General features: G+C 56.5%; 1 protein-coding gene across 1 annotated transcript; it reads right to left on the bottom strand.

Annotated features, from left to right (window-relative positions):
• Positions 1-175: 175 nt before the first annotated feature.
• Positions 176-11493, bottom strand: GRHPR (glyoxylate and hydroxypyruvate reductase). The gene is made up of 9 exons (XM_025432997.3): positions 11332-11493; positions 9601-9731; positions 8599-8671; positions 7732-7848; positions 6055-6143; positions 4629-4733; positions 3759-3894; positions 2347-2477; positions 176-516 (listed from the first exon to the last, which is right to left on the bottom strand). Exons 1-9 carry the CDS (start codon positions 11412-11414, stop codon positions 395-397), a joined length of 987 nt encoding a protein of 328 aa, XP_025288782.1. The 5' UTR covers positions 11415-11493; the 3' UTR covers positions 176-394.
• Positions 11494-15320: the final 3827 nt, after the last annotated feature.

The raw sequence follows: 15320 nt of genomic DNA, 5'->3' as shown, positions 1-15320 counted from the left end.
CACTGGGCTTTGGCTGTCCCATCCTCAGTGAGGGATAGGTTAAGGGGTTGAGGTAAGGTAGTCTGGACAGGTTCTCATAATTCACATGCTGGGGGGTGAGGGCCGGGGACGGAACAGAACCCTCAGGTCACCAGATGCCCCTGTTAACTTCTCCTAGTTACAGGCCCACACAGTCTCTCAGGAAGATATTTAATAGTATCACATACTTTTGGCTCAGGTATTTCCAACCACAAATGCGGCAAGCCCCTGTATCAGCACCAGTCTTCTTTCTGTAGGATCAGAACAGAGACTTTTTTTCCTTGGCTCCCATCCGGTGGGTCCAAATCAAGCCCGTGCTCCCTGACAGACTCCGAGGGCTCTGTGGGCCTCCTGACCCTCAGCAGCTCCTGTCTGGCTACAGCTTGAGTTCACTGGGCATCGGCTCCCCCCTCAGGCCAGCCAGCAAGTTGTTAGCTGCCAATAAGGACATGGTGTTTCGGGTTCCATAGGTGGCGCTGCCAATGTGGGGCAGGATCACTGGAAAAGGGAGGAAGAGGGAGGTGAGGGTGTTTTTTTGTTGTTGTTTTTGGGGGAAGGGTGTTTCAAGAGCCTCAAAGTGGGCCCTGTTTTCCTGACTAGGGTTGCCAGTAAGAATAATGAAGAGAACCTGCCTTAGCATTCTTTGATTTGCCTTCCTGTCCTCTGTCTTCGATTTGCCTACTGTCCTTATGTGCTCCACTCCTGTGGGGCTGAGGGTCACTGAAACCCAGATGCAACGGTGGCGAGAGATCCATATCCTAAGTACAAGGATGTCGAGCCCACGAGAGATCTTGGAGCCTCTCTACACATAGCCCTTCAGAAAGCAGATGGTAAAACCAGGTGCCAATTCAGCTTAGGAGTTTCAGTGCTGATCATCCATACCCGGGCCCCTCAAAGTGGGGTCCCGGGGGCTTCTGGTGCACACAAATAGCTACAAGTCGAAATGGTGGACAGACCAGCTCCATCCGGCCCCACTGCAGAACAAGTGAGGTCAACTGTCCCCAAAGAATGCCTCTTGAAAGCAGTATCTGGGGCACTGAGCTGAGCTGCCAGGCATGCAGGGATGGGATGGTTTTCCCAGCTGTGGGCAATAGCCCAGACATGACAGCCAGCGTTCCTCCTTCTGGCCTGGTGTGGACAGTGGGGACCATCGAGTTTCCAAGGGCTACAGTAACGGGAGCCTTCCCTGTGGAAGGAAGCTAAGGACCTTCTCTGTGGGATTCCATCCCAGAATGCACGTAAAGGACAGGGCCTGGCTCAGACCCTACAGTGATGGATTAGTCTAGAGACAAAGCACACCAGCTACCTGGACAGAACCGAATATAAAGAGCTGTTAACCAGGTACAAAGTAACTGGGGAGGCTGAGAAGCGAATACCGAGGCAGTGCTTCTAAGTGGCCTCGGTGTGGGGGCAGGTGAGTGGTGCAGGGTTCCAGGTCCCACCCCACACCTACTGGTGCAGAGGCCCCTGGCCCAGCCCCTTCGGATGACTGACGGACACACAAGTTTAAGAACCACTGTGCTAAGGTGTCAGAGACAGCGACCACCAGAAACATCTACCTCCCTGGGTTGGGGGACAGAGGAAGAAAGGGTAGCACTGTTAAAACTCAAGACGACTTAAAAAAAAAAAAAAAAAAAAAAAACCTCAAGACGACTGAAGGAAGGGTCCCTTGGGAGCTGCAACTCCGACCTCTGCAGCAGTGCCTCTGAGCAGGCACGATGGCCAAGTTGATGCCGGGAAGCCTGCAAACTAGATTCACCGGCTGCCAGGAGGAGCAGCTGCTGCCCACGGACACAGACAGACAGACATGTGAGGGGGCGGGGGCGGCCAAGTCCTGCCACCCCGCAGTTGGCAGGCCCGGCAGAAATCAGGTGTGCAGGGTCCCAGGGCCTGCGTCCCAAAGCAGAATGTACAAGGGGAGGTTTGGAGCCAACAGACTAATTGGCGCAAGTTCCAAATATCGGAATCACAATCACGTCTTTAATTTCTCACCCTGAAGCTGGTAGTGGGGGTTTATGGTACCAGGTTTTACTGACAACTACCTGTGGATGGAAGACATGCAGCCCAGCCCTTCGTTTTACAAATCCACCCCTGCCACCAACCCCCCTCCCCCCCGTCACTCCTTCAGGGACACAGACCTGATGCATGGGCTCAGGAGGCCCCTGCCTTGTTTACAGTGAGCTATTGTCACTCACCATAGACACGTATGGTCCCAGCTGTGTCCCTCTGTGCCTGGTACTGCTCACAGCAGCTTTGCACCTATCAGCTCCACACCGCCTGACTCCTGCAGCCCCGTGGGACTTGGTGTCAGAAAATCCCCATTCTTACCACAGTTCTTCAGGGTCAGGAGCGGGTGGTTTGTAGGCAGCGGTTCCGGGGTCGTCACGTCCAGTCCAGCAGCTGCGATCTGCCCACTAGCCAAGGCCTCGTACAGGTCATCCTGGTTTACCACATCTCCCCTGGGAATGAGAGCGGTGCCATGGGGGCCCCGAAGCTCCCTCCACCCAGGCCTTCTCTTGGGCAGAACCACCCACAGGGTGGATTTCCCCGCCGACCGGGCACCCTTGGCACTGACTTTTAAAGCAGTAAGTCTGACAAGATGCTTCTTTATGGTGAGTCTGCGGTGGCACTGAAAGCCCCAGCCCTACCACCCTGAAGCTGTGTTACCTTGGGCAAGTGTGTCACGTTCCCCTGGAAGACGGAGAATACACCCAACTCCCAGGCTGCAGGGGGCACAAGCCCACTGACCCGCTACTGTGGGAACAGGGCCCGGGACCTGCATTCATGTGGAGCCCCATTCAGGTGTGTCCCCAGAGAACGTGCTGAGAACCCCCACAGCAGCACGCTGCCGGGCACGTGTCTAACACGGGGACATGCCCGATGGTGTCTGAGCGAGCAGCCCTCTCTCCTGTGACTGGGCCCCGGAAGTAAAAAAACAACTGGCCCAAGCCTCCATGCTGAACCCGGAGTCAGGCTCGTGAAGCAGGAAACCGTGCAGCCCTGCACAGCCCCAGGTCCATGCAGGTGCTCGGAGGGCGGAAGCTGGGACGGTGTCGGCCGTCAGGGCCAGCCCTGCACTCCTGGGCGTCTCACTCGCCCTCTAGGTCACCCCCCTTGCGGCCGAACATTAATAATTACAGTGCCTCTAGAGTGGAGAGACCTGAGGGGGACCCCATGAAATCCCTTCCTTGGCCTGTACTTGCCCCCAAACGGATTTAAGCAGGGCACCATTTAGAAAGGGACTGGAGTGGCAGAGGGAAGGTCTGCTTCTCTAACGTGGGTTTGGGTCTTTCTTTCCTGAAGCACAAAGGTTCAAGCTGTCACTAACTCAGACAGCCAGACAGACCCAGGCTTGGTGTACCGGCGGTCTGAAGGGCTCTGAAGTGCTGCTGAGATCGTTACATCCAGCTCTGCGGTAGAGGAGAACAGGGCTGCCCATGGTTACTTGGGAACCCACTGCTATCAGGCCTCCACTCCCTGAACCAGCACGGCTCGGGGTACTGCGGGGAACCTGACATGCCAGACCTGCTCTGACAGCCTTCCCCCCCAGCCTGGGCCCTCTCTTGGGGCCTTTACTGTACTTCTGAGCTGGAGCCAGCTGGCTGGTTGGTCTCTGCAGGTTAAGCTCTGCCCGAGGGCTCACGGACAAGCCATGGGGAAGAAAGCCCTGGATCACAGCAGCAGGGACGGCCCCTCTCGGCTTGCTCGTGCCCCAGGGAGCCTGGGCCGCCCCTGTGTACCTGCTTATGTTGATAAACACAGCCGTGGTTTTCATCTGCTGGAAGAAGTCCTTGTTGCAGAGCCCCTTGGTTGCAGGTGTTAAGGAGCAGGCCACGATGATGAAGTCGGACTCGGCGGCCAGCTTGGGGGTGGACACTGGGGGAGGGCAGGGCTCCATGAGATGCTGAGTCCCCGGCTGGAGACAGCAAAAGGAGGGAGACCAGACCCTTGCCTCCTCCTGCCAAACTGGAAACTCCCAAGATGCTTCCCGAAGGCCTCATGTCTACCTGAGCACCTCTGACAACTGTACAAGGTCAAAAGCCACTCGTGGGATCCTGGTCCTACCTCATTTACCCCACCCCCTGGTCTCACAGAGGGGGAGACTAAGGCCACAGAGGGGCAGGGGCTGGTTATTACACGGCCCAATGTGCAAAGGGGGTGAGGAATGGCTCAAATCCAGCTGCCCTCTGCTCACGATGCCGTGTGCCCTGCCAGGGGCCTGGATCCACTGGACACAAGGCTGGGTGACAGTGCTCGCTAGTTTATTAAGGAAACAGAGTGAAAGTTCCCAGCAATTCCTTACACCTGTCACCATCCCTGCTGCTCTGCCCTGACATAGGCAGTGGTGACAAGGAACTCTGAAAGGCAGGAGACCTGGAGAGCTCTTCTGGCACTTAAAGAGCCCACTGTGTGGCCTGCGTTAAGTCTCCGTGCTCCCTGGCTGGGCCCCGCATCCAAGGGCAGCTGATTAGCTGGTACCTAAGGGACACCGCAGGCAGACGCACCCAGAGCTCCTGCATTCCACCCGAAAATGCTGCCGCTATTGAAACAGAGACACCCCTTTAACTGAGCACAGATGGGGCTCCGGTGGAAATCAAGGTTTTACTTACCAAACTCTGCCTGGAATTCTGCTGCTTCCTGAGGCCTGGGCTGGCGGCCCGTGTATAGAAATCTCTGGATGCCAAATGGCTTCAGACGCCGAGCAATGGCCTGGCCTGGCGGCAAAGAGAGTCCTGGCTCGTCCCCAACCCCTCAGAGAGCAGGAGCAGCACCCAGCAGCTCCAGACAGGGAGCCCCTGGGATAGGGTGGGGGTCCTTTCATCAGCACACTTCTGACTTTAACTGGCCCTGCCCCTTTAAGCTGCCCCCTGCCAGCCCACACTGCCCTTAGGGGGCCATGTGACAGCCCTTCAGAGATCTGGAGACAGCACCACAGCTCCTCTGCGGCTGTGACTGGCTTGTGCTGTCCTCACATGGTCCTGGGCATCTTGAGGGCCATTTGCTAACCATCCCTGAGAACTGGACCTGGCATTCCGGGAGCAGTCTGACCAAGCAGCCTCCTTCCCTGCTGCCTTCTGGACCCTCTGCTTTTATTAGGTCACCAAAGACCTCTTCTGACTTTCCAGTGGCATTGCCAAACTGCCAACTCGCCCCAAATCTTTAAGATATTTTCACACATGCTGCTACAGAGGCAGGCTTGGGCTGCTGGATTTTCAGAATCAGAACGTGCCCCAAAGCCAGTAGGTTCCTCCAAGCAGCTCTCTGGGGTGAGATGCACTGCTAGCTGGCCAGACTGTCCACACTCTCCATCCTCCCCACTCACCTCTGGACCAGGCAGGGGCCAGAGAACCACTGACAGCTGCCTGGCGGAGCTCAAGCCAAGCAGCGCCCCCTGGAAGAAGAGCCCCGCCTCGTCCGCAGAATCACAGGTAAGCTCTGCCCACGGGACCCTCTGGTTCCTGAGTTAAAGCTTTACGTATCGGGAGCCCGGGGTGGCTCAGCGGTTAAGTGTCTGTCTTCCGCCCGGGGTGTGATCTTGGGATCCGGGATCGAGTCCCACATCCGGCTCCCTGCATGGAGCCTGCTTCTCCCTCTCCCTGTGTCTCTGACTCTCTCTGTGTGTCCCTCATGAATAAATAAATAAAATGTTAAAAAAAAAGCTTTACGAGTCAAATGCCTTCTAGCAGGGGAGCACGAGCTGTCCCACAGGAAGCCCCTCCTAAAAGCCCCAACCCAGCCATCATCGCTTCCAACTGTTCTGTATGGAGCTGTATCCCTAAAGAATCCTGACTTGCTTCTGTCACCCAGCAAGTTCTCAAGGAACTCCTGTTTTCATTTCATTTCTTTTTTTGTTTTTCCTGTGTTTTATGAAGCTGTGTCTGTTCAGTCGATGTCCCACCTGCACGCAGAGTGCACTGGGAACAGCCAGTTGTGGCCACTCTTTCCAAAGGATGGTCAACATCCAGACACAGGGCACCAGAGACTCAAGCAAAACAGGGTCACTGGGCCAGGCCAGTGGGAAGGTGGGAGGCTCACCTATGCGCCCCAGCCCGATGATGCCGACGGTGCTCTGTGTGAGTCCATAGCCACACATCCACAGGGGCTTCCACGAGGTCCAGCCACCGCTGTGGGGAGAGTAGGGGAGGGTAGGTAAGAGCCCCAGCCCCAGGCAAAGATGGCTCTCTGTAAACTCTCAGACCCAGAACCCCCAGGCAGGGGCTGCGGTCCAAGGGGTAGAAGACCGTGCTCTCCGGGTCCCAGGACAGACAGCAGCACGAATTACACCCATAGCCACTGAGCACTGTGGATAAGCGGCTGGAATGACTCTTCCTTTGAAACCACCAGGGGAGGGATCCCTGGGTGGCTTAGCGGTTTGGCACCTGCCTTCAGCTCAAGGCATGGTCCTGGAGTCCCGCGATTGAGTTCCGCACCAAGCTCCTTGCATGGAGCCTGCTTCTCTCCCTCTCTCTCTGTGTCTCTCGTGAATAAATAAATAAATAAAATCTTTCAATAAAATAAAATAAAATAAACCACCAGGGGAAGGGCGCCTGGGTAGCTCAGTGGCTGAGCGTCTGCCTTCGGCTCAGGGTGGCTCAGGGCCTGATCCCAGGATCAAGTCCCACATCAGGCTCCCTGCGCGGAACCTGCTTCTCCCTCTGCTTGTGTCTCTGCCTCTCTTTATCTCTGTGTCACTCATGAATGAATAAATAAATCGTTAAAAAAAAAAATAAAAACGGGGGACACAGAATCCAAGGGCTGGAAGGGGCCTTAGAGGTTTTCACCCTGTTTTGCAGGTGGGGAAACTGAGACCAGAAAGGGTGCCCTGCCTGAGGTCATGCAGCCGGGGCAGAGGTTGGGGCAGCAGGCTGCAACCTTGGGGTGTGGGATTCCAAAGCCAGTATTCTCAGGGCCCCAGGGAAGCAACACAAGGTAAAGCCATAGGCCCACCCTGCTGCCCCGGGCAGACGGGGACAGAGCCTGCCTTGAACCGCCTCCACTCCCCAGGGGGTGCCGACTCCCCTGACAGGAGGGTGAGTGGGACAGCAGGGTGTCAGCCCTCAGGCTCTGGCTCTGCCTCAGCCCCACACAGCTGGACCGCCTTCTCCAATAATGGACACACAGCCCCAAATCCCTGATCTGAAACCCTCAGGCCGGTTTTTCAATTTTCAGGTTTCAGAAAGGCTGTTTGGTGCATGTTCTCTACTGTATGTAACACCCTCAGCAGCGTCTAGGGTGGTACCCGTTGGCAAATGCATCGGTACATCGGCAGCAAAACAGGAATATTCACATGGAGTGAGAAAAATAAAAATCATAAAGAGCCTCCTGTTATTTCCAGTCAGGTTTTACTACCAAAAGATTCATGAAACAACCTTCAGTTTCCAGAGCTCCTGGGATTTCTGCATCCCCAGCACGGATGGTGGACCCGTCTCCTCCAAGTGCCCAAGAGGATGTCCCCCCGCTACTCCTTGTGATCCCCACTCCTGCCCCTACTCGCCAACCAGGCAGGATGGCTCTGTCCCTTCCCATCCTCCTCTCTCATGGTTTCTCCTCGGCACCACAATTCCCCACCCTTCTCTTCAGCTCTGCCCCGGATCTGAGTAGTGACAGATTCTGCCCCTGCTCACTAGACGGGGCACACCAGGGGAGGGGATCACTTCTGGGCCCCGAACCAGCTGCTGGGGAAGCCAGCCTTCCCGTCAGGGGTTCACTCACTTCCTCACTTCCTCGATGGCCTCTGGCAAGCGGCGACAGGTGGTGAGCAGCAGGGACATGGCGAGTTCTGCCGTGGCGTCGGTCAGGACATCTGGGGTGTAGCCCACACGGATGCCGCTAGGAAGCAAAGACCTGGTGGCACCATGGCCGCGGGCACCTTCACCAACTCCTACCTCTGGGACATCTCCACGCTGCTCCGCTCTCCCTCTCTGCACCCCCCCCCCCCCCCCAGGAAGCTCCAGGGTGGAAGCAAGCACTCAGGGACGGCCAGCCCTCCTTCCTGGCTTGCTCCCCTCCCGCCTGGGGAAGGACACGAAAATGAAAGATCAGGACCCAAAGTCTGGGGTGAAGAACTATTCAACCCTTCCAAAACTCCTCATCTAGAGAGGGAGATAACAGGACGGCCCGGGGGGCCCAGCGGTTTAGCGCTGCCTTCAGTCCAGGGCCTGATCCTGGAGACCGGGGACCGAGTCCCATGTGGGGCTCCCTGCATGGAGCCTGCTTCCCCCTCTGCCTCTGTCTCTGCCTCTCTTTCTCTCTGTGTTTCTCATGAATAAATAAATAAAATCTTTAAAAAAAAAAATAAAGAGGGAGGTAATACTAGCCTTTCCTACTCCGAGGAGTTGTTGTGAGGCCTAACGCCAGGCTGAACAGGAAAGGGGGCTACCTTGCAGATGCTACCCACAGTTTCTGACAGTTTGGGGCCTACTGTATCTGCCCCACGCTCACGTGGACGGACTGAATGGTCAGCCCCCCACCTTCTCACTGAAGGGGGCAGGGATATGAGCAAATAAATATTAGCTCCCTTTCCCAATCTGGGGGTCAGCCCTCACCCCAGGCCCTTTCCAGAGCGCTAGCTGCTTTTACCGCTTCTTGATCTCCTCCAAAGCCAAATGGTCAACGCCCACGGACATTGTGCTGATGACTTTGAGATTGGCTCCTGTTGTGCAGAAAAAGCATTGTTTGCATCTTTCCTAGTGGAATTCAAACCCGCAACCCTGTGGATATTGTGGGGCTGTCTGCTTATTATTATTTTCTTAGACTAAGAGGAGAGGCTGACATCTCTGTTCCTTAGCTGAAATCCTGAACCGCCTACCTGACAGACTTGACAATCCAACTGACTCCTCCACGTACAGACACTGTGGCTGAGGGATGTCAAGTGGCCGGCCCCAGTCACAAGCTGCCAAGTGGCAGAGCAGGGGTTCACCGTGGGGCCTCTGACACTAAGGCCTCCACTCATACCCATGGGACTGTTCCCCCAGTGAAGCCTCTGTCTCCTCTGAACGCACCTGGGGCCCTGCTGGGGACACCCCTGAGGCGAGACCCTCTCACACCCTCCCCCTGGGGCAGGGATTGGCTCGGCACTGACTCATGAGGACCCCATCTAGTAGCCTCTAAGTCTGAACTCTTCCTCAAAACAACCTTTTGTTGGGTAGGGTGACACCTACCTTGGCCCAGGGCTGAGACCCAGGGCTGGGGCTCACACATCCTGGGTGCCTGGGGTGCTTGGCACTGACATAGGCCTACTGTGTGATACAAATGAGCCCAGAAGGCACAGGGCCTTTCTCAAGTTCATAAAGCAAGGCCATGGCAGGGCTGGATGAGGGCCCTCACACCCACTCCCTCCACACCACAGTCTTTGCCCCCCTAGGGCCTCTGTCCAGGGGTTCACAGCCAGGAGAGAAGCAATGCCTATTCAAGAGGGCGCTGCACACAGTCGCTCCCCCTGGCCTAGTACTGCAGCGAGTGCCTTCAGAACTTGGAGAGGTTACCGAGGACCCGTGTGGGGAGCCAGCCGCAGCAGACTGTGTGCCCCTACAGGGCCAAGACACCCCTGGAATGCTCCCCAGACCTGCCCAGGGCACACACCTGCGGCGTCCAGGAGCCTCTTGTCCACATGGTCCGAGAGGAGGCAGAGGAGGCCGTGGGCCCCGGCCACACCTCGCTCCAACTCCTTGGCAGGGATTGGCTCGTCTGAATCCCACTGCTCCACCTCACAGCTGAAGACCAAAGAAGGACCACACTCAGAGGCAGGGGCGCTCCACAGATACCCCCAGGCTCCCAAATGCTCCCTGGGGCTGGCTGAGGAGTCAGAGTCAGGCATGGGTGGCCGCAGAACTGTCCCAAGAGGCCGGCTGAGGGTAAAGGGCTGTCACAGGGTGGAGGTCACCAAGGGCTGACAAGAACCTAGACTAAAAGCAAGTCACGGGGACGGCTCTCAGGTCAAAGCAAGGAAGAGCTTTATCACCCTCACAGGAGGCCTCAGGGCCAGGGGGGCACAGGGGTGGGGGTGGGGGTGTGGCTTGAGGTAGGCTGTTCCTGCACCAGAAGAGGCTTGAATAAATACCCTGTCCTGGGAGTCCATGCAGAGTAAAGTCTCCTACTTGCGCTCTGCCAGGAAGGACAAGACCGGAGCAATGCAACGTGGAGGAGTTTCAGGGCCTCAGCTCGTGGCCTCAGGGCTTCCACCACAGGTCGTGGGCAGTGGAGGTGTTCCCAGGGTGCTGCCAGCCTCCCAGTCCTTGCCATTTAATTCAGCGCAGCCAGCACGTGGGGCAAGACGCGCAGGACCACAGACGGCACCTCCCAGGACACCCTGGGGCAGCGCCTGGCCGACCAGGTGCCTGGCGCAGGCTACCTTTCATCCGCCTTCCCCGCTGCACTCAGCTAGAGCTGCGTGAGCTAGTGAGCTAGGGCCAGAACCGTGGTTCTTGCCTCTGCCTTCCCCCTCCCTCCTCGGTGCTTGGAACCCCACAGGTCCTCAGCCAAGGTTTGTTGCACTCAACGAAACACACAATCTCACTTTCACAGGGCACAGGTTTCTGAGACTGGGTCCCACCTTCTCCCGGCCTGTCGTGGGCAGCCGGGACCGTGTGACCCCCCGCTCACACTGCAGTCTGCCAGAACTGAGTTCCAACCCCAGCCCTGCACACCACAGCTCTGACTCTGGGCAAGGCACTTAACCCCTCCCAGTTTTCTCATCTGTAACATGGGACTTCTGGTCCCGACTTCACAGTGTCGCCATGAGTTTATGTATTCGAAGCACCTGAAAAGCTGGCATGCAGTCGTCAATCTAAGGGTGACGAAAGGTCCCTGCCAACTGTCCAAAGCGACCAGGTCAGCGACAGCGAAGGTCCCTGACCCTGACAAAAGTGCCCTCTAGGGTAAAGGACGAACAGCCAGGACCTTGCGTCACAGGCGGCCTCCCCCCTCCCCAGGGCTTTCCCTTCACCCGCGCTGCGCGTGCAGGGGAGCGGCGGCCCCCGCGTCCCCGCACAGCCTGCACGAGGCTCGGCCGCGGAGAACTACCTTCCAGCCTCCTCCCGGAACTCCGCGACCGCCCGGGCCGGCCAGGTCGGCGAGAGCGGCCAAGACGCAGGCGCAGGCTCCGGCTCCGGCTCCCTCGGGCCCCAGCCCCGCCCCCCGCCCCGCGTCCTCCCCACCAGAAACAAGCGGGGCGTAAGGAGGCCGCCCCCGGCCCGCCCGGGCCGCCGGGGACGCTGAGTCACCCCGGGCTGCGCAGCCCCCTCCCCGACACCACCCCGCCCGGCCCGGCCCGGGGACGCGGCGTGCGGCGTGCGGCGTGCGCGGGGCTCTTACTCCGCAGCCCGGGCGAGCGCGGCCCGGCCCTCGGGGGGGATCCTGCGGGTGACGAACACCTTCATGAGTCTCACTGGCCTCATCCACCTTGCAGCCGCGGGACACTGACCCGGACCGCCAGGCGGAAGCGGGACGCGACCTGGCGCGGGGCGGGGCCTCGGGAGGGGCGGGGCCGGCGCTGGGGGGGCGGGGCTGGGCTGGGTGGGCGGGGCTGGGAATGAAGGGGCGGGGCTGGGGCTGGTGGGCGGGGCTAGGGAGGGGCAGGGCTGGGGACGGGGTGGGGCTTGGGGGCGGGGTGGGGGGGCGCGTGGGGAGGGGCGTAGGGAGCCGGAGCCGTGGAGGAGGAGTTGGGGGGCGGGCAGAGGGGGCCGGTGACCGTGTGTGTTCAGGGAGCGGCAGTGACAGTGAGATTTTCTGCGGGTGTAACGAGCTCCTAAGTGCTCCTCCTAAGGCTGTGTGCGCATGATCAAGCCCTCAGGGAATGCGACTTGTTCTGAGCGGCCTTGGCCCTTGGCCCCTCTGGGTCTCCCTCTGAGCACTCACTGCACAGAGGCTCAGGGACTGGTAGGTGTGTCAGGAGTTGGAGTTGGGGCATCCGGGAGAGGTGTGTCTGTGTGTGTGTGTGTGTGTACGTCTGTCGGGATGCTTATAGCTGTCCTAGTGTGTCTGTGTCTGGAGAAGGGGGATGCGGTTGGGAATCATCCTAATTCCCAGGTCCCAGCACCCTAATCGTCCTCGCTAGGTCTGGTCCATTACGACCACCCTGTTTTCCAGGCAGGGGCCTTTGGTCACAGACTGCGCTCTGAGCCGGGCCTCTGCCTTTTATACTTAGGAGGCTGGACCAGGGCAGTCTGAATCCAGACATGGCCTCTTTAATATCTGGTGCAATTCCCCCATATGAGACCCACAATTGTGAGGGGAAGTTTAATTGGCTGTGGGCCATTTGGCATGCTGGACAGCTGCTGACCGGCCGGAGGCAGGCCATGCCTAGGGCCAGGGCCAAGGTGCTGGATAGGCCACGTGGTATCCCACCTGGGGTTTGCAGGCAGACATACCTGGGTCTGAATCTCAGCTCTGCCACTTATAAACTGTGTCCTCTTAGTTCATTTTCTTTCTTTCTTTCTTTCTTTCTTTCTTTCTTTCTTTCTTTCTTTCTTTCTTTCTCTCTCTCTCTCTCTCTCTCTCTCTCTCTTTCTTTCTTTCTTTCTTTCTTTCTTTCTTTCTTTCTCTTAAAAAAAAGAATTTATTTATTTGAGAGAGAGAGAAAGAGCATGCCCACAAGCAGGGTAGCCGTAGAAGCAGGCTCCTCACTGAGCAGGGAGCCAGTGCTGGGCTCACCCAGGACTCTAGGATCATGTCCTGAGCAGAAGGCAGACACTTAACCAACTGAGCCACACAGGCACTCCTCGTATCACCTCTCTAAGCCTCAGTTCTTCAGCTACAAAAAAGGGGTAAAGAGCACTTACGTTTCAGGATTATTGTGATGATTAAACCAGCAATGTTGGCACGGGCCCTGAGCTGTGTTAGGTGCCCATCAAGCACTGAGGTGGTAGAGAGGAGAGGTGAGGAGCTCCAGAGCCAGTGGGCATGGGCCTAAATCCCGGCTCTTCCACCCACTAACCACAAGGCTTTAATTCTGTGTGCCTCAGTTTGCTCATCTGTGGAATGGGGAGAGTAGTAGTGCCTGCATCATGGTTTGTTGAAAGGATGGACTGCGTATAGTCCTATGTGTTACCACAGCATGTAACACACAGAGTGCGTGTCTGACAAATGGTAACATAGCCAAGGAGACCCACACCCTGCCCTGAAGTTGGCAGTTGGTCAGGAATGCAGATGCCTGGGTGGCTCAGTGGTTAAGTGTCAGCCCTTGGCTCAGGTCATGATCCCGGGGTCCTGGGATCAAGTCCCACATCAGGTTCCCTGCAGGGAGCCTGCTTCTCCCTCTGCCTTTGTCTCTGCCTCTCTTTCTGTGTCTCTCATGAATAAATAAATAAACTCTTAAAAAAAAAAAAGAAAAAGAAATGCAGATACAGAAGACCTAGCTAGGATAAGACCAGGGTGGGGAAGGGCCCAGGCCTAGGAGCACCAGAGGACAAAAAACCCTGTCTGGCACTCTCTTTTCCACCAGTTTGATCTGAATCCCTTTCTGCCCCACTCAGGGCCCAGATAGGAAACAGACACAGGCCTGGAGAGGTAACATGTCCAGTTTGGGTTCACCCAGCAAGTCACTAGCGAGGCCAGGCAGAGCTGGTGCTCTGGTCATCTGGATCCCTGGCCCCCACTCCATCCTGCCGTCTCCCTGAGTAACACATTAATAAATGTTGAACCCACAGACGATTATCAGCACTGCTTAGGCCACTGCAGGGACAATTTCTGAAATACTTCAAACATTGACACAACGAGATGTTTTTCTGTCTCCATGCAAAGCCTTCTGGGGACAACACTGCCCGGTGGCTCCAAATTCTGTTACTCAATGGTGATACCTGAGTACAGTTCCTCCCACACACCAGGACAGGGGAGGACACTGGGTAAGCCTGTCTACTGGGGCAGGAGGGGCATTTTTTAAAAAAGATTTCATTTATTAATTCATGAAAGACACAGAGAGAGAAGCAGAGACCTAGGCAGAGGGAGAGGCAGGCTCCCTGTGGGAAGCCCAATGCAGGATTCGATTCTGAGACCCTGGGATCACAACCTGAGCTGAAGGCAGATGCTCAACCACTGAGCCAGCCAGGTGCCCCAGGAGGGGGTATTAATGGGCCTCCCTCCCCCAAGGCAGAGCACCCAGCCCCAGTAAGTGCTACTGGGGAGTAGGCATGAGCTGGAACACAGAGCCAGCTGAAGGTCCATGAAGAGGGAACCGGTGAAGTGGTAGGGAGAGAAAGATCTGAATTAGAGACAGGGTCACTGGGTAACACTGATCATGTAATAAGAAGCTAATATTAATGGAGCTCTTTCTAAATTGCAGGCACTGGACATGGGAACTCACTAATTTAAACATCTCAACACTACGTGAGTTGTACCGTTATTCTGCCCATTTCACAGATGAGGAAGCTGAGGGCAAACATGGTGAGGTTCAGGGTACCTGGCTGGCTCGATCGGTGGAGCATGTGACTCTTGGTCTCAGTGTTGTGGGTTCGAGCCCTATGTTGAGTGTAGAGGTTTTTTTTTAGAAGATTTTTAATGTATTCATTCATGAGAGACACAGAGAGAGACAGAGACATAGGCAGAGGGAGAAGCAGGCTCCCTGTGGGGAGGCAGATATGGGCTTGATCCCAGGAGCTAGGGATCATGCCCTGAGCCAAAAGCAGACGCTCAACCACTGAGCCATTCAGGGGCCCCAGGTGTAGAGATTACTTAAAGATAAAATCTTAGGGCAGCCCGGGTGGCTCAGCGGTGGTTTAGCGCCGCCTTCAGCCCAGGGCCTGATCCTGGAGACCTGGGATCCACCTCCGGCTCCCTGCATGGAGCCTGCTTCTCCCTCTGCCTGTGTCTGTGCCTCTCTCTCTGTGTGTGTGTGTCTCTCATGAATAAATAAATAAAATCTTAAAAAAATATGAAATCTTAAAAAAAAAAGAGTGGTGATTGTATGCAAGCCCCAGGCTTGGATTCGAGCCCCAGCACTCCGACTCCAGACCCAGGCTCTTAACCACTGTGCAAGCCTGTGGGAGTGGACGGGGGTCTTAATCTGTTTGGGCTGCTGTAACACAATGTCATAGACCAGATGGCTGAAACAACAAACATTTATTTGGCTTAAAGAAACAAACACAGTTCTAGAGGCTAGAAGCTCAGGGTCAAGGCACAGACTGATTTCCTGTCTAGTGAGGGCTTCTTAATTTATAGACAGCTGTCTTCTTGCTCTGTCTTCATGGGGTAGAAGTCAAGGGAGCTCTCCAGGGTCTTTCTTAGAAGGACACTAATCCCATTCATGAGGGCTCCACTCTCATGGCCTCACCTCCTAATACCATCACATTGGGCATGAGGATTTCAAA

This window comes from Canis lupus, chromosome 11 (genome assembly GCF_003254725.2).
Source record: "Canis lupus dingo isolate Sandy chromosome 11, ASM325472v2, whole genome shotgun sequence".
NCBI classification, from domain to species: Eukaryota; Metazoa; Chordata; class Mammalia; order Carnivora; family Canidae; genus Canis; species Canis lupus.
This window is presented reverse-complemented; position numbering and strand designations above follow the sequence as displayed.